Source organism: Rhipicephalus microplus, chromosome X, assembly GCF_043290135.1.
Source record: "Rhipicephalus microplus isolate Deutch F79 chromosome X, USDA_Rmic, whole genome shotgun sequence".
Taxonomy (NCBI): Eukaryota; Metazoa; Arthropoda; class Arachnida; order Ixodida; family Ixodidae; genus Rhipicephalus; species Rhipicephalus microplus.
The window spans coordinates 336,735,211-336,754,516 of record NC_134710.1 but is presented as its reverse complement, the minus strand read 5'-3'; the positions used below and the strand labels follow the sequence as shown (position 1 = coordinate 336,754,516).

Sequence of the window (19,306 nt, the reverse complement as noted above, 5' to 3'; positions counted from 1 at the left end):
CCTTTGATGCTCCCGAAGGAAAAGCCGAAGGAATGGACGAAGCGCTTGGCCACGAGACCGTGTCCCCTCACCCTGCCGCGGCTTTTCTGAAGGATGCCACAAGTGCCGACACCACTGGGAAACCTCGGAGGAAGAGGAACAGGAATCGGCGCTGGAGGAGGACTGTACCAGTCTTGCAGAGTGCAGCGGTTTCCCCACCCTCTTTTGGGAGTCAGTGAGAGCAGACTACAACCACGGGGCCACCCCCCACGCCCCATACTGCCCTCAGACACGCAGCTCCCCCTACCAGTGAGACAGTTAACCATGAGGGATTCCAGACAGTCCACCAACCAACCCGTGCAGCTGCAACAAACACTCCGGCTGAGCCTGTAGCCCCGGCCGCTCCTGTTGTCCGACCTCCTGCTCGTGTCTGCAAGCCTGCAGCCGCCACTCCCTGTGCCCAGTCTGCTGAGACCTCTGCCCCGACGCTTATAGTGGAACAACTTCTGGTCCCCCTTCTGCTCTCCTTGCAGGCAGTCGCTACCTTGCTTCCACAAGAGCACCCGCTTCATGCCATCTTCCTGCAGGCAGGGGCTTGGCAACAGAACAACCAGCATGGCTAGTCCTCCCACCAGGCAGCGTCAGCCCCGACGCCCGAGCGTTCTCCAGTGGAACGTCCACTGGTTGGGACCACGGAGAGACGACCTTGCACAACACCTGCTCCACAACAACCACGACGTCCTTGCACTCCAGGAGGTCTACAGCCAGGCAGAGCAGCTCCGACTTTCAGGCTACGTCGGCTACAGCAGCCGGACCAGCTGCACCCTGACCGACTGCAGTGCCGCCCCTTGCCTGGACGACAACCACCCACAAGGACCTTCCCGCTGTGCCATCTACGTCAATCGGGACCTGCTGCAGGCGGAGGTATTCGTGGCCGACCTGGCCGGAGGGCCCTTCGAGTGCTGCGCCGTCCGGGTCCGCCTCGACGGTGTTGACACTGCGCTGGCCAGCGTCTACATCAGACCCAAGGAACCATGGGACCCCGGGTGTCTTCGGCAGCTTGCGCACCAACTGGGGAAGGACTTCATGCTGTGCGGAGACGTCAATGCCCACCATCCAGCATGGGGCGGCCACAGGACCGACGTACGAGGGCGAGAGGTGCGAGACGTCCTCTTGCAGCTGGGCCTGGTGATCCTGAACACAGGGGCCGTCACCTACCTGCGTCGCGGAGCCAACAGCACCATCACAGCCATAGACCTCAGCGTGGCTACGGAGGGTTGCCGGTACGCCTGGACACCGTTCCCGGACACCTGGGGTTCAGACCACCTGCCCATCCTACTCACCCCTTACCGAGGTAAGGCCCCCAGGGATTGAGAGTACCGTGTGGTAGACTGGCGGTTATACCGGCAGCTGCTCAGGCAGGACACCGGTGACAAGGACCTCATGCAGCTGGTGGGTGACAGTGCCCGGGCTGCAACCGCCACTGTTAAGGCGCAGCAAGGGCAGCCTGTTCCAGACATCCGGCACTTAGCCTTGAGAGCAGTGCGAAAGTGGGCAGAACGCCAGGCTCTGAAGAAGGGACAACCAGAGCTCTGGACAGTGTTCCGGAAGGTCGACGCTGCCTGCAGACGCCACGCCCGAGCGCGCAGGAAGCAGGGCTGGGTGGGCGTCTGCGCCTCCATCGACCGATCACGGGATGGCACCAAGGCCTGGCGCCAGCTGAAGTGCCTGCTGATGGTGCCACTGCCGTTCAACCAAGTGATGTCCTTGGCTGTCCACCTTTCCATCCAGGCAGTGGACATGGCAGAACAGCTGGCCGATCAGTTTTCTGCGAAGGACATCGCCCAGCTGCCTGCTGCACCTCCCCTTGCTGCGCTGCAGTATCCTGACACTTGCCACCATCCTGGGTGGACAGCCGCAGAAGTACAAGAGCTGTGCTGCGAACCCATCAGGAAACACGAGTTGGAGGCTGCCCTTGCAGGATCGAAAAGACGAAGTGCCGCGGGAGCTAATGGTGTCACCTTCCAGATGCTCCGTAACCTGTACGGAGCTGGCCGCCAACACCTACTCGAGTACTATAACGACGTCTGGAGCAGTGGGGTCCTCCCGGAGTCATGGCGCACTGTGTTCGTAGCCCCGATCCTGAAGCCCCGGAAGAAAGCCATGGCCCTCTCCTCGTACAGGCCAGTCTCTCTCACCTCGGCACCTTGCAAGGTGCTGGAGAAAGTGGCCTTGGAGCGACTCGAGTGGATTGCTGGCCAACTAGAGTTCTTCCCGGAACAACTGACTGGCTTCAGGCGCCACCGGTGCACAGCCGACTCCATTTCCGACGTCGTCATCACCCTTGAGGATGCCAAAGCTGTGGTGACGTGGCCATGCTGCTCCTGCTGGACGTGGAGAGTGCCTTTGACAGTCTCCCACACTAGGTCGTCGTGACGTCCCTGGACTGACTTGGCGTTCACGGGTGCCTCCACAGCTTCGTGACTGCCTTCCTGACTGGCAGGACCTTCGAGGTTCGAGTTGGAAAGGAGGCCAGCAAATCCAGGGACATCACCACAGGTGTACCACAGGGCTCCGTGCTGAGCCCCTTCCTGTTCAACCTGGCGATGACAGGACTCCCCGCTTCTCTTCCGACAGGCACCAGGTTCGCGGCCCCCTGCTCTGTCTACGCCGACGACGTGGCACTCTGGGTACGAGCACCGAGGCGGTCCATTCCAGCCATCAGGACGTCACTGCAGGCGGCCCTGGATGCGGTGTCCACCTACCTGAGTGGCATCGGACTCAAGGTCTCCGCAACCAAGACCGAGGCCCTGCTGATCCACCCGCTGGCCGCAGCACGACGCTACGTGAAGCAGCTGAGGGTCGGCAACCGCAACCTGCCTTGGAAACTGACAGTGAAGTACCTGGGGCTCACCATCGACCACCGTCTCACCTGGGTCCCAGCTGCCAAGGTCGCCTGCACACAGGTACGGGGAGTCCAGGGAGCCATCAGCAAGCTGCAGCAGCGAGGATACGGCTGCTCAACCAAGCTGGCGCTTCGACTCAACCAGGTTTCAGCGTCCTCAGTCCTGCTGTACGCCTTTCCACTGGTGGCCCTGACGCCTGCCAGGAGACTGGACCTGGAGGGACATAACATGAGAGCAGTGAGGGTCATCCTGGGGCTCCCCAGGTACTCCCCCGTGGCAGCGACCCTGGCCGAAGCTGGAGAGTGGCCCCTGTCTCTGCACATGCTCTGGGGCCCGTAGACTGCCTACACCGTGCTGCCGACGGCAGAACGCTTCTGGAGCACCTTCGCAGCCAGCTGAGGTCACGGATGGGTGGTCTCTGTGCACTCTACCACCAGATGGTCCCGGACCCGCCAGTCCCGGTGGCCCCTGCACCATCCACCACCAGCTGCCTGAGGTCTACCTGTACCTGGACGGGGTAACCAAGCGCCGAACACCTGCTGCAGCACTGCAACAGGCCACCGTCTCCAAGCTCCAGCAGCAACTGGCAGGGCGGCTCCAGGTCTTCACTGACGGATCCGTCATGCCAGACGGTTCAGCGGTGGCCACCTGCGTCATCCCATCCCGGGCCATCAGCAGGCAGTGCCGACTACCCTTCTCGGCGAGCTCGATGGCTGCGGAGCTGGCAGGGCTACACCTGGTGGCGGACCTGCTGGCCGAGGACGTTCCGGCTCAACCGGTCGCAGTCCTGTGTGACAGCAAGGCAGCCCTGCAGACACTGGCCAACCATCACCGGGCTCACGGGGAGTCTCCGGGCAACCAAGTACTGGGCCCTAGCAGCAGACGAGACGTCCGTCTCCTTCCACTGGCTGCCCTCTCACGTGGGCATAGCTGGCAACGAGGAGGCAGACACGCTGGCCAAGGCAGCACATCAGCTGGGAACCCCTATCACCAAAGCCGTGGCGGTGAGAGATTACTCGCAGGCCCGTATCAAGAAGCTCCTCGCCTCAGTCCACCCGGACCAGAGGGTGGCCAATGGGCGGGGACCCAGGCGTCTTCCTGAAGCAGGCCTCACCAGGAGAGAACGAGCCGACCTGCTGCGGCTGTGGACCCGATGCGTGTGGACCGCGGCCCACTGCTACCTAAAGGGATGCTGCGCCTCCCCAGCCTGCAGCTGCTGCGGCGACCCCGACACCCTCGAGCACCTCCTCTGTGACTGCTGTGACTGCCCTGCCTTGGCACAGGAACGCTCGAGGGTCACCGCAGCCTACCGAAGACATGGCCTTCCTGCCACCACCCTAGAGCACCTACTGTTCCCATCTCGTCTCATCTACCCGCGCTCCGGAGCCTGGTGGAGTTCCTGGACGAGACGGGAATCGTGGCCTACCACTGAGGATGGGCCCCTTGCCACCCCTACCCTTGCTTCTGGACTGCTGCTTCTGTTGATGATGACCATTCCACTGCTCAATTAATCTTTCCTCTTCCTTCCACTTTTCTTCCTTTTCCCTTCCCCGCAGGCACTGCGCCGTGCTCCCGACCGGGTTGCAGAAATTAAGTGCCTTTTCTCATCTTCTAACAACTACCGCCTAAACGATTCTTGGTACTCGGTGGCGCAAGGGTGGGGAGCCTGAGAGAGGAACGCGGAATAGGGTCCTTGCCCCGAAGACTGCTCCTCGGATGTCTCGCTCGCGTGGGGCGGAGAAGGGGGCCGAGAAACTTGTTTGGGAGCAGAGGGGGTGGACTCTCTGCCGGTGACCGCGTTTGCCACCGCCCCATCGCTCTCTCCTGTGACGTGTCTTGAACTCTCCCATCTGCTTGGTAGTGCTCGGTGCGGCCATCGGTGCGGCTCACTAGCTTGCAGCAGTAGATACTGTAGGTTGTGGTGGACGCGGCAGCTATCGAGGAGTGGAAGAGCAGCAGAGAACAGAGGAGTGCTTGTTTAAATATTCGTGCTATCGAAAAGGCATCAGGACATAGCGCATCTGCTTGATTTCCTCAAAGCCAGTGATTCGTAAGCCGCCACGCACAAACTTCGAGAACAGTTGTGCGTTCTACGATACGTCGTTTTCCTGTGAGGAAAACCGCGCGGCGTTACCCGATCAGGTATCGTATACAAGTTTTTTCTCATTCACTCCATTATTCATTACGACGGTCCGACGCTTGCTTGAGCTCTACTCACATAGAAGCGTTGTTTCGAATTCAAAAAAAAAGAAGAGAGAAAATCGGCTCCAAAAAGCACAGCTGGCCCAGTAGGTAGGAAATGTCGAGTGTGTTTCGAAGCAAGCTTGGTCAGTCATCCCAAAGGATGAAAGTATTGAAACTATGCAGTGTATCTTCAGAAAACCAAGCTGACGGCTACTCATCTGTAAGGGTTAGCACCTACGTGTGCGTATTCAACACCTCACTTATTTGTTGTTCTCTGTCAGTTCGATAGATAGCAAGTTGCCAGTATCAGGATGTGAAATGAAAATCAAGCAGTGTATCATGCGATAACCGAGGCGACGGAACGTGACCTGCGGGGACATAGGTGTGCCATATGGGTGTACAGTGTACTAGAATAGGGGTAGTGGACTCAAGCGCATGCTACGCCTGAGGCACCTCATGTTGCCTTCGAGCGATGGCACCTGGCACCACAAACACTTCCTCTTGAAAAGCAATGTGGTTTTGCAAGTTCTGCACCTATGCCAAGTGGGCGTTGCTGGTTATTTTAGCGGATTGAGTTATTCTGAAGCCGCTCTTGTTATCCATACGGTCGGAACTGTTTCCGCACACATTCGCATTGCTTGCTAAGTAATACAATAGAAACACGTTGGTGCTATGATTGTAGCACAGGATCGAGAGACTTCGGCTGTCTACCCGAGAGCCGCGATTCAGGAATGGCTCGTCGCCAAAGTTATCAGGTTATGATTCGGAGAAGCGCGATTTTTGCTAGTGTTTGTGTATAGCTCTATCAGGCGTTTTGAAGGTTGTATGTGCCCTGAATAGAGCGTACTAGAAGTGTTCACTGTACCTTTAACCCACACTCGACGCCTGCCAGAGTTTGGCAGTGGCCGTTGGCCCAAATGGACAGATCTTGCCAGTGAAGTTTCGGAGAACAGTGCGTTTTTCGCTTTAAACAAATGCTCTACATACACTTAGGCCGGCATGGTTTCAGGAAAACAATAAAAGGCCTCCACAACATCCATTTGATTTGTCGGAAATTAATATATTGAAGTTTCAAACAAGCAAGGCCCCAGCTGTTCAAGTCATAATTGTTCCATTTGAGCACAGTTTCCTTGTGGGCGAACGCATTGCCTTATATAAATGTAACATAATTTTATTTTCAAGTTTGACTTTTACTTTGTGCGACTTATTACGGAGAAAATTATCATAGTAATTGCACACAAGGCATCCATCAACCACCACAAGAATTCACTCAAAGAGCTATGAAGAATCCAGAAATATTACAAATTTATGTGTTGTAAAATGGTGTGGCCATACGTAATGTTCCTTTTCATTCAGCAAATTTATATAAAAACAACATATATAGACGTTTCGGCCTCAACACAAAGTTCGATGGCATCTCCAGTTTTTCGAGGAGGCTGTCTGCCTCTTCCTGTGACTGCATGTTGTTCAACAAGCTCATAACTTCATATACACTTTGGAGGGGACATCATGAGGCCTGTAGCAGAAAAAAGTCACCTCTCTCTCAGCACCACAATTGCTTATTCGCATAACGTCCAAGTGCAATGACGACCCTACTTATTCAAGAAAAAGTTTGAATCGTCCCGTACTCCACCCGAGTTTGGCTCCTTTTTGCGCTTCTTCATTAGCACATGTATACCTCCTTCATGCGATGGTAACTGGCCGTTTAGGTCATTTTCAGCAGGTGGCACTCTCACGGCTTGACTTCTGTTGCTGCTGATCGTATGGTCACTTTCTCGGTTTGTTTTGCCCCTGCACTTAAGAGTTGTTTTCCTGAGGTACACGGGGGGAGATTTGGAAATATCGTCATAACAACGCCTTCTGGCAGCGTCAATCTTCCGCGAGGAATGCACACGTTTTCGCCATCAACGATGAGTGTAGTCTCTGAACACAAAATGCGGCCCAAAATGTCGTTTCTCTTCCATTGTGTTTATTTGTCTTGAACGACATTGAAAAGAACGCTTCAGCACGCCTTTCACATAGCTTTTACCGGTGTGGCACCGCGACGCGAATCTGTAATTGTGTCGCACAGTAGGCATGCTTGCTTAGCTTACATCAGTATGAGCACGTCAACGGAAAAGTACAGCACCTGCAAGTACCACTACCCACCAGTCGGCGTCTGCGAAAGGGCACGGCACAGAAACTCGGTGTTAGCATATAGGACTACATTGAATCCCGCGACAATCATTGGACATGGCAAAACAAACCGATCCGTCTCTTGAAGTATTCATCTTCTGTGACGACAGAAAGCCCATAGACACCATTAGATGATTGTTTAAATTTATCATTTATTACTTCTCAGCGAAAGCTTGTAAAACTTTCCCGCATGAACCACTTGCTTCGCTTTCAGCCCACTACACATATCCAGCTTTCAGGGACACTGACTGATCAGCGCTCCACGCAGATACGGCTGCCAACTCTCATGTTTTCAATGGGATGACCTCATTTTTCGAAAAAAAAATCGTAGAAGTGTAAATTAAAAAAAAACATCGGGGCTTCTGATTCTGTTTACACAGTGGGACTATATGGAAGGTACCAAAATCTTACCTTATTTTTTGGGACAAAAAAGTCAAACTGAAAAAACTAGACGGAAGCTTGTGAATTTCTCGGAGTTATGAGTAGTACGATTACTAATATAAGCTTCGATTTGAGCCCGCAATCACGTTGCTGCGTGGCAAAAAATATGTTCAAAAATACGAGTGTTTACAACACTATCGCGTCTTCGACTCGCGTCTTGGAAACAGTGTTCTTATAACACCTTGCTTATAGCCGCGCGCCGGACTGTTGTTATGGCCGAGTTTTGTTGAGCGTGCGAGCTGACAGCTCCCGCTCGGTCATTACAGCGCGGTGCAGGTTCAGATATGAAGCACATTTAAGGGGCAACGCTCCTGTTAGTCTAAGATTACCATACGTCACGCGCAGCTGAGAGAAGAAGAGACGGGAAGAAAAATAGGGCAGTATTTTCAGAACAGTATAATAGACGGCGCTGTCTCATAGAAATACGTACAAACTGCAAATGAGTTAGGATATTTTAGAGTGCACTGTACAGCTACCCTTCCGTTGGCTGCTGCGCAGGCTGTGACTTGGTACGCAGTCTGTCTATCTATCTATCTATCTATCTATCTATCTATCTATCTATCTATCTATCTATTGACATATCTATCAACCTGTCTATCAACCTATCTATCAACCTATCTATCTATATATCTATCTATCAACCTATCTATCAACCTAACTAACTATCTATCAATCTATCTATCTATCTATCTAGCTATCTATCTATCTATCTATCAGAGCTGTGTGCCGGCGCCGCCACTAGTGTTTGCTCCTGGTGTTCGCGCCACCACCGAAGTTCCTAGAGAAACCACGCCGCCGCTTCCGCCGCACAATAATCTGCGGCGCACCGCCCGTTGTCCAATTTTGCCCGAGCGGGAAATCAGGGCATAAAATACATCACGTCTCCTTATTTTCTGAAGCTTTAGGCTTTCTTACAGCGGAATTCGCAATGTCTTGACTGCTCTCTTGTTTCCGTGTTGGCGTGCCTTGTCTACACACTGGCCGTAAGACAGCTTCGGATAATACACAGTAGAGTGTGGTGTTTTTTTGGTGTCCTTCGTGACGCCAGAACAGCGATTCACGTTACATGATTAGGGCACATACTCTAGAACGTCGATATAGGAGAAATATCAGTTGTAAATTCTATTCTACCATGCTTTGCTATGCATTCGCCACCAGCCATCCTAGTTCGTCCTCGCATCTCTCAGGATTATCATGCGCGATTAATTTGTGATTTCGGTGCATTTTGTGAGTTTTTGATTGCGCAAGTGAGAATGGGAAGAGTGTAGGTGATATTTCGAAATCCTGATAGGGTAACCGCTTAGCGCTCACATTTCAGACATGCTTATTGAGTACATAAGTGTCGAAGAGCCTGTAAGAATCGTAGTAAAGAAAGTTTAGTGCAGCGTAATACACAACGAAACCAAAGAAAAGGGCTTCGAATTTTTTTTCCCCTCAAGAGCGAAATATTTAGAGTGAAGACAGCGCAGCTCTCCATAACAAAGTTCCGCTCAGTCCGATGCTACCTGCAGTGCTTCCTTTTTGCAAGTTTTCATTAGAAGACATCACCCGGTAGGGAATTCGTAACTGTGTTTTTTCAAGCCAGATATGTCGTCAAGCAACGATACTTAGACCCCATTCCTTGTCCAATGGACCAATGCTACGCTGCTGAGAAAATATCATGTAGATCTCGCATCGTACACAGAGACACGACGAGAGCTCAGACGTTAACAATGTCGACTGCGCATGTCGAGATCACGTCAAATGCCCACTGAGAGCCATGACAAAGCCACGGAAAAAGAACGTGTCTACATAGCGATTCTTCCCTAGACTGTACACTCAGACCTTTCGTCTGGTGTACTTTGGGAACTTTCAACAACATTGCCCTGCCTCCGAGCTATGTGATCACTCTTCCGATGATTAGTAATAGGCATATATTTGTTATATGTGTTTATGGTTACATTTATCACTGCGATTACAAAATGGCATTCCTGATTTAAAATAGTAGCAAATGCAAGCAATGAAAAGAAGTATATTGAGAATAACTGTATAAGCACTTAGTCCATCAGGCAGCCCCATATGCTAGAAAAAAAAGTTCAGTTCGTGTCTCTGATAAAGCTTTCCGAAATAGCTTGCTCATAAAAGAGGCACTCTTTTTAGTTACGTGAAACATACAGGAGGTATACCTACAGGGGGTATCTTTTCACGTGGAACCTACAGGAGGTAATACGTGGAACATACAGTAGATATCCGCAACCACGGCGCGCCTGTACAGTCCCGCCGTAACACAACTGTTCTAGAACGATCTCAAGAACTCAGCAAGGTGCGAGTCGCACCTCAGTACTGGGCCTAGCCCCTATAATGAATTACACTATATAAAGAGTGCCTACTCAAGCCAATTCGTGGCGGGGCAAGAAATGGTTTGAGAAACCACTAGATCGCGTACCCATGCTTGCGTGTACTCCTTTGTCAAGGCGTGTAATAGCCGATTCCTTAAAACAATTGAATCACAAGTTTGGCATCAAACTTTTTAAAAGAGAAATTTTATTGGTTTGTGGATTTTTCATATTTCATCTACAATGAGTCCCGCTGAGGTCATTTAAAGCTTTACCACAAATATCAGTAAAATTTGATAGAAAGTGTTGTTCGGTGAACTGGGAGCGCGGGAGGAGCACACGCACGCACACGAAGTAAAGAGGAGGCACACAACACGAGCGCTCATAAAGAACTGATTTATTCTCACGTGGAAGGACATATAAGTACACAAGCGTGCGCATGTCAACAAGAACAAGACGATAGCGTGAGAAGTGTACTGGCGTTCATTCAAAGCACTTGCCTAAGAATGATCTCTAAAGTGAATTAACAGTGGAGTAGTGGCAATGACGGACGGCTGAAACATTGATCCTTATTTCTTTGCAGAAATTTCACGCGTGGTTTGAAATATGAATTACCAACAAGCCCACCTTTCCATCCTGTTAGAAAGTGTTATATTTCTGCATTTTTTTGCACAGAGTACACAGTCATGTGATTTAGATGTACTGCACGTGCACTCCCTTTGCAGAAGCATGATTGTGTAGCATAGTGGTAAAGTCCTCGCTTTTGGAGCGTAAGGGTTCGGGTTCCTATTCCAGGATCGGGAAGAAAAAGGTTTGTTATTTTATTTATGCTGAAAACAATAGGGTCTGACCAGCCACTCGTAGTGCTGAAAGCAGCGCAGTAGCTCGGCCGCATGGCCCTACGGGAGTGTCCGCTCTTCATGTAAGTATGTTTCTCTATGCAGCCACAAGCATGGAACTGCATGGAACCCATGAGCATGGAACCTATGAAAACTACTTTACCCGGCCCGATCTGGCTGGTAACGGCCAGGTTCGAGCCTCGACATCTGCCGACACCAAACGAGGCGAGAGGACCATGTGGGTAGCTGAGCCGTGCCAAGCCACTCATGAATGGAGTCGTTTTTCCCATCTCTAAGCTGATTTTTCTTTTGGCATATGTTAAGTTTGGTGTGTTTAGAAAATTTTTGCAACAATTTTGAGTACATCGTACTCAACTATGGGAGAGCACTAAGCCATCCCGCTAACAGAACTGCAACATAGAGTTGTTCCCCCCCCCCTCCCAGAAAGTTGTTCTGTGAGGAAACCAAACAGGCACTTAATGTCTGTGCAGCTTTCGAGAGCATATCCAACAGCCCTTGAAGCGACGGAACTACGACGCGTGTTTGGTTTCAAAATTTTGTTTGTTTTTTCATTTCTCTAGCATGTGAAATGGTCTACGACGTTTTCGCTTCTTGTCCCACAGAAGGCTTTTATTTTATTTTGAGCAAAGTTGATTGAAACTTCTTAGAAAGTGCTTTCTTTCTACATATGTTTTGCATCGCGCCAACAACGCATTCTTATTGACATGCACGCTACTTTCTATGTTTTGTGTTGGTGGCGTACTGCGCGTGTTGATAGATTTCTTTCGTGAGAGAAAGAGATTTGTTGTTTGGTAAAAAGATAAACCAAGACGTTTTTGCAAAAAAAAAACGGACAGTCTCCGATAATACTTTTTTTTCATGGTAATCTCGCAAGATTGAATCGCAATGCGTTCTACAATATTATTATAAAAGGTTTCACATCTTTATACCACGATTTGAATATGAAGGACGCCGTAACGTAGGGCTCTGCAAATTCAGATGGGGTTTTTGAGCGTGCCCCTAAGTCTAAGCACATGGGCACGAAACATGATCGTCTCCATCTTAAATGCAGCCGCCACCACCGCGATTTGATCTCGCAACCTTCGGGTTAGTAGTCGAGCGCCATAACCACTAGACAACCGCAGCGGGGAACGTAATGTGGTCTGACAAGCGAGAACGCCAGCAAGAAAAAAGTGGGAGATGCCACGTACAGTGGGAATCGATTATATGCGAAGCACGAATGAGGAAGAGTGAAATGTCACTTTAAATTCCGCACAACCTTAAGAGGCGGAGTTAAATTATGCCATACATGACTTCTATGTCATGACTATTATTTTTGGACGTCTCATTCACATTCGTCATCTATTAACGTCACCTCATACTAACTTTGTTATATATGGAGCTAGCGAAACGGCCACGAGCGTGCTATGAGCTCAGCGTGTAGTCGTGTTTTACATGAAATTCATATCATGATTATCATACTTGGACGTGCCATTTACATACCTCGTCCATTCACGTCACGTAATACCAAATTCGGTATATGTCCAACCAGTGAAACGGCCGCGAGAATGCTATGAGCGTACCTTGCAGTCATGTTTTACATTAAACGCGTATTATGATTATCAGGTTTGGACGTGTCATATACCTTCGTCGTCTATTCACTTCCCATGATACCCAATTTGCTACATGTGGAGCTAGCGCAACGGCGGCAAGCGCGTCATGAAGGGCCAACATACTCCGAAGCTACGTCGACACACGCGCAGTCTGGGCGCAGCGACGCCACGCTAGCAAAACGCGAGCATATGATAGTGTGACGCCAGGCGCAACCAGCGTCCGTCTGCGTGGCCAGGTGACAACCGGCGCGAAATGCGACAGCCTGTATTTCGCGCCGACGACGCTACTTAGCACCGCGTCGGCCGCTCTTCGTGACGGAGGGGTGCCGTATGCGCTCAAACGCGCATGCGTCAAAGCAACGCAGCGTGACGCGCGCCTAAGAGCATATGGCATGCAGATGGACAAAGAAAGTCAGTGGGCAGATCCACTGATCTCAACTAGGGAGATATCGGCGCCTGACGTGACATCTCCGGCGTGACGCGCTAAAACGAACGCCAGCGCGCATGCGCGCAGGCTTACGTCGAAGTGAATGAGCGCCTTGAGTTGGGCGTATAATAATGTTCTTACATGACACGCATCTTATCATTATCATGGTTGCACCAGTCACATACCTTCGTTATCCATTCACGTTACGTAATACCAAACTTTGGCATATGTCAAGGTCAAGAACTGTCGCGAGCGCATCATGAGTGTGGAACGTATTCATATTGTTACATGACACACATATCATAATCATAATCGGTCGTGTCATTTACCTATGTCGTCTGTTCCCGTGACGATAATTCCTAATTCGCTACATGTGAAGCTCGCGAAACGGCTGCGAGCGCATCATGAAAGTAGCATGTAGTCATGGTTTTATATGACACGCATCTCATGATTATCGTGTTTGCACCAGTCACATACCTTCGTCACTCATTCACGTCTCGTAATAATGAATTGTGTTGATTGTGTATTAATGAATTGTGAGCTAGCGATACCACCGCGAGCGGATCATGAGCATGGCATGTAGTCGTGTTGTTACTTGACAGGCATCTCATTATTATCATGTTTGCACCAGACACAAACCTTCGTCATCCATTCGCGTCCCATAATACCAAATATGGTATATGCAAAGCTAGCGAAATGGCCGCCAGCGCATCATGAGTATGGCCTGTAGTGATGTTGTTACATGACACCCATGTCATGATTTTGATGTTAGGGTCTGTCGCTTGTGTTCGCCATGCAGCCATGTCATACCATACCGGTTTCGCAACATATAATATGGCCACATAATTCGCTTGGGTGAGATCGAAGAGTGGAAGAAGACAAAGACGATCTATTTGAGCTGCTGCTTGGCTTGTCGAGTCAACGAGCCCATTGTATCAAGTTTGTCGTGAGAAACGTGACAAGACTGATGGAGGTGCTGGGTACAACGTCTCACGATCCACCGATGCCCAAAATCCCGCCCAGCAGCCGCCACACAAGCCCTTCACCCGTGGACACACCTGTTCACAGAGTAAGCCGCCGCTAAAGAGGCCTACCGCCTGAGACACCAACCACTGACGCAGCGACTATGACTTCAACACAAGATCCCGTGCATGCTCCGACACCTTCCACGCCGATCTATTGCACCGTCCAGAACCCGCTCATGCCTAGCCTCTTTCACAGAGAAGAGCATGACGTTGTTGACAACTGGCTGAGGGAGTTCGAACGTGTCGCAGTGATCATTTACTGGGATGATGCCGTGAAGCTCCGGAACGTGTAAACTTGCCTAAAGGAGGGTGCCAAGACATGGTTTTTGAACAGGGATGATGTTCTGACATTTTGGCGCGAGTTCCAGCGTCGCCTTCTGGAGACCTACAGGAGTTCCGACCACCGCGAACGGGCGGAGCGTGCACTACAATCACGCATCCAGAAGCCCAACAAGACCGTCTCGATGTTCGTCAAGGACATGACACGGCTTTTCAAGCGAGCGGATCCTGCTATGGCAGAAGAAAGAAAAGTTGCGCCACCCCATGCGTGGTGTGAAGTCACAACTTTTTCCTGGTTTGGTGCGTAGTCCTCCCAAGAGTGTTGCTGAGTTCCTTACTGAAGCTGTAACAATGGAGCGAGTACTGCACCAACGGTCTGCCCTGTTTGACCATAAAGTGATTGCTGCCTCAACTCCCGAAATTTTCGCCGCCTCTGGGAGCAAGAGCTCCGAATGGATTCGCAAGGTCACCCGCTCCGTTGTCCGGGAAGAAATGAAAGAGATGTACAGGACAAGGCAAATCGATGTCGGTTCTATCACCAGTGTCATCCGTGACGAGGTCCAGCAGGTGCTGCACGCTCATCGTTTTCCGCCGATGTCGGTTGATCCGGGAACGGCTCCTGTGTCTACAGAAAGTCGCCATCGTACGGACGCGAAAGCCATGTGATCTGCCACTTCTCTTTCTGGTCAAGGAGTGCCGACCAAGACACTGCCACACGTCCCGATCCAGACAGTGCCGCACGTCCCAATCCCGACAATGCCATACGTCCCGATGGATAGTCGCCGTGCACCAACGCGCAAGTATCATCTCTGACGTACGCCGGACATACAACCCCTCTGCTATCATTGCGGTGAGGCTGGTCACAGTTACCGCGAATGCCCATACCGGCAACTTGGACTGCCCGGATTTTCCGTCAATTCCCCTCGTCCCCGAATTGGTCAAAGGCCAAGAGATATCTAAGAGTATCTCGCGCAACAGCGTGCACCCTTTACACTACGGCAATCGCGGTAACCGTCTCCGAGGAGACCCGCAGCCATTGAGCCACGTTTCGGGGTGACGGCACAGGAACGCTCCCCGAGCCCTAGTCGGGAATACTGAAGGCAGCAGCCGTCCGGGGCAAGGTCGCTTGGACTCAAAGTGCGGAAGACCTCCAATCGACGCTTGCACGCAACGCCGAAGGCATTTCGTCAGAGAATAATCGCAGTACCGAAGAAACGCCGACATCCACATCTGAACCCAGTGACCGCGTGTCACTCGACATACCTGTGCTGATTGACGGTCGTCGGGTCAGTGCATTGGTAGACACTGGTGCAGGCTATTCAATTATCAGCGGGAGGCTAGCTAAAGATCTCAGGAAAGTGATCACGCCGTGGAATGGAACGCGAATTCGAACGGCTGGAGGACACGTTGTAACACCACTGGGTCGCTGTACCGCAAGAGTGAAAATTCGTGCGTCAACGTTTGTGCTCAGCTGCCTCGTTCTTCGCGAGTGTTCGCGTCAGCTGATTATCGTCATGGACGTTCTTCGGGAATACGGTGCCATCATAAATCTCCGTGAGCACATTGTGACCTTCTCGACTCAAGGCGCAACAGATCGAAACGCTAATAACTGCCCTAGAACTGCGCGGCGGGTTGCTGACGACAGTGTCATGCTGCCTCTTCGAGTGACTGTTCTCATCGAAGTCACTTGTGAAGACCTCCAAGACGGCGACGTGGTGGCTGAAAGCAACCTATCACTTCTGCTGCTCCAAGGTGTACGCGCCACCCGAAGTGTTGTGCGTGTCCGTGACGGACAGTCAACGATACCAGTTACGAACTTCAATTACGAGCACCAGCATCTTTTCCGTGGAACCACCATAGCTTATGGAGACCCTGTTGCCAACGTCACGGAGTGCTTCGCGTCCGAGGAAACACATGAGGATGAGAAATTTCTAGACCACATTGACATTAATTTGACGCTGTCAAACGAAAGAAAGGCTGCACTTCATGACCTTTTAAGGGAGTTTCAATCTAGCTTCGCCTCTTCTTCCAAAGTCCGTCAAACACACCTCACGAAGCATCGAATTATTACCGACGATGACGTCCACCCCATCCAGCAGCCTCATTGCGTTTCTGCCAAAGAACGCAAGGCTATTTTCACAAGTAAAAGAGACGCTCGATGACGGGATTATTCAACTATCCAGCAGCCCTTGATCCTCGCCAGTCGTTCTAGTGAAAAAAAAAACGGAACGCTGCGATTCTGTATTGAATACAGGAAGCCTAATAGCGTCACAAAAAAAGACGTCTACCCGTTCCACGGGTCGACGACTATCTCGACGGGTTACGACACGCGAAGTATTTTTCGTCCATCGATCTAACGAGTGGCTATTGGCAAATCGAAGTGGATGAACGAGACTGAGAAAAAACCGCGTTTGTGACTCCAGACAGACTTCACGAATTCCTAGTTCTTCCCATCGGCCTGTGTTCTGCACCAGCCCTTTTCAGAGGATGATGGACACAGTTCTTGCTGGCTTGAAGTGGCAAAGAGCTGCCTTGTCCACCTCAATGATGCGGTAGTCTTTTCCTACTACTGTTTGAGGCCAGGACGGGAAAATTGTGAACCAAGACATATCGGGCCAAATACGAAGGGGTAGACACGGTATGCAGTGTGTGTGGAGAGGTGAAAGAAACTGTCGAACACTTGATAATGTTCTTTAAAGGGCTTCACCCTATAGTTCAGGATGATGGCGCAGAGTTTTTCAAAGAACTGGGGTTTAGGAACAGGGAGGGCAAAATAGACTTTAGGCGGGTAGAATTAACTAGAAGAGGGTTGTCCGATTGGTGGCTCAAGTCAATGCACGAGTGAAAATTAAACCCTTCACTGCAACCAGTCCTCAACTTTACTATTTAAAGAAAAAAAAGATAAATCTAGTGGTTAGTTCACTAAATATTACGGCTAGGTGCCGTTAGCCACCGCCTGATCTAAAGGGTACCGCTACATCCATCCATCCATCCATCCAAGGAGATAACTGGACTAGCTGGACGCAACACGTGCAATTGAATGCTTGGCGCAGCTCAACTCGCGAGTGGCCGCTGTGGGTGCATATTGGCGTTGTGGTGATTCTTTTTTTGTCATATTTTGTGCGTTCGGAGTCGATGAAGCACCCTATAATATTACCAATAAGAAGAAAAGAAAGCCGGACACGCATTGCTTCGCTCCGGGTTATCATACAGGCTACCCCGGCCATCGCGTGGAAAATGAACGAAAGATTTCGTTGTTTTCGGTGCCAAAAGAGGAAGACCACCGGAAAGATTGGGAGTGCAACTTCGAACGGAAGGACAAGCCTCTAGCCTAGACATCTACGGTGTGCAAAAAGCACTTTGCTGAGCATTTTGATATTCATGATTACGTACAGTTTATCGGTGGTAAAGAAGTGCGAATCCTCCGGGGAAGGCCTGTTCTTGCAACAGGTGCGGTGCCGACACTCTTACTCGACCTGCCTGCATACCTTTCAAAAGTACTTGTGAAGCCAAGAGCAGAAAAAAAGCGTCGCGGTGTTCCCTCGTCTGAATCGGCGAAGAAAGTGCGGTTGTCTCGCCGCGATGAGCAGGAAGCGAGCCTGTCCGAAGACCAAAATGTCAGCCCGCATTCGAAGGCCTTTGAAAATGACGAAGTGAATTCATTTGTACCAACTAATCTGCAGGCCCTGGCCGAATCACTGCATGTTTCAAAGCTGTGGACGAAGCTTATTACCGTAGACCTGGATGTCCTGTTGTTTGCCACGACACGCACAAGAAAGGAGCCTTTTGGTATTTTCCATAAGAAAGTGATGAGCTTCACCTTAGATCAGCACAATGACATTGTGGCAAGGTGCTATTTTAATGGCAGAGAGAAGAAGTACGGAAAAATTAGTTCCCTTCTTGAAGCAAGTAACATTTTTCAAATAGAAGACTCTGCATTGCTTTGTGCAGGTGCAATGAGTAGAGACGCTTATGAAGACATTGCTCAGAACCTGACTGACAAGATGAAAAGCACGCTTACTCCTGCAAATGATGGTGTCTTCAGCAAGAACTGCCTTGGAGTGGTGACAGATAAAGGTATGTAATAGCTTATCTTTTAATTAAGAAGAGCATTTCCTGTTGGGGCTAACAAAGCATCATAATTTATTCTTAACCTGATGTTCAACCAGCTGTATCACATTCTTTATAATAAAGTGAATAATATTCATGAAAAAGTGCTGCACAGAGACTTTATAAACACGTTCCAAATAGCTGTACAATTAATTTTTGAGTTGTTTGTTTGCTCTATTATCTTATTGTCTTTTCGGCTGTCTTGCACTTGGCTACATTTTAGTAAATAGCTCATTCTGTATTTTACATCTTGCAGGAGGCATCTGCATTCATTGTCGCTACCTGCAAAAAGTCCTCTTGGTCCGGAAATCCAAGCTGGAGAAAAAACGTTTCGCACTTAATTGGCCCCACAGACTTCGAGTAGCCAATCAGGAGGCAAAGCGAAGTGCTTCACGCTTGTGTACACTGGCAGGCCAAATCCTAGCTACGGAAGAAAAAAAACTGTAAGCTGAGCAATGAATATTTTCTCGGCCGTATTAAAGAACTGCCTCAAAAGCACCAAGAAGGAGCTCTGCACATGTTTAAGGCTGCAAAGAGGAAAATCATTGGAGGCGTAAGATACTCGAAGGAATAAATTTTGGAATGTATGATCATGCGTATGAAAGGACTTAAACTGTATGAAGACATGCGTACGCAAAACATTCTTGTCTTGCCAAGCAAGGTGACTCTGCAGAAATATATGAGGCCTTACAGGATGGGATTTGGCTTCAATGCAAAGGTAATGAGCGTGATGAAGGAGAAAACATCTACTATGGATGCCTTCAAAAGGCATGGAGGTCTCATCATTGATGAGATGAAGCTTTCCGAGAATCTCTCATTGTCATCGTCAGGCCATATAGAAGGCTTCGTCGATATGGGTCAGTTTACTCCTCCCAGTGCCAAGCATAAAGTGACAGACCATGGCATGGTTATAATGTTTGTTCCGTTCAATGGTAAATGGACACAAATACTTGCTTCTTTTGCCACACAGGTCAACATGAAAGGAAATTTTCTTTCAAAAGTGATGCTGGTGG

General features: G+C 50.2%; 2 protein-coding genes across 2 annotated transcripts in view; one reads left to right on the top strand and one right to left on the bottom strand.

The window, feature by feature from the left end:
* The window catches only part of LOC142776302 (cytoskeleton-associated protein 5-A-like), a 317,071-nt gene that overhangs the window by 236,888 nt on the left and 60,877 nt on the right, over positions 1 to 19,306 (bottom strand). The gene's annotated exons all lie outside the window — the stretch shown is intronic.
* On the top strand, positions 1,423 to 18,268 carry LOC142775335 (uncharacterized). The gene is made up of 6 exons (XM_075876694.1): positions 1,423 to 2,372; positions 2,456 to 3,148; positions 3,225 to 3,739; positions 3,816 to 4,145; positions 10,945 to 11,064; positions 18,135 to 18,268. Exons 1-6 carry the CDS (start codon positions 1,423 to 1,425, stop codon positions 18,266 to 18,268), a joined length of 2,742 nt encoding a protein of 913 aa, XP_075732809.1.

Bases quoted from the DNA above. Each gene is read 5' to 3' on its own strand.
- LOC142775335 (XM_075876694.1), top strand. From the start codon at position 1,423: ATGCAGCTGGTGGGTGACAGTGCCCGGGCTGCAACCGCCACTGTTAAG. The intron at 3,149-3,224 runs GTACTCCCCCGT...TGGGGCCCGTAG, and splicing joins GTCATCCTGGGGCTCCCCAG to ACTGCCTACACCGTGCTGCC. The intron at 4,146-10,944 runs GTGACTGCCCTG...TTCTCTATGCAG, and splicing joins GCACCTCCTCTGTGACTGCT to CCACAAGCATGGAACTGCAT.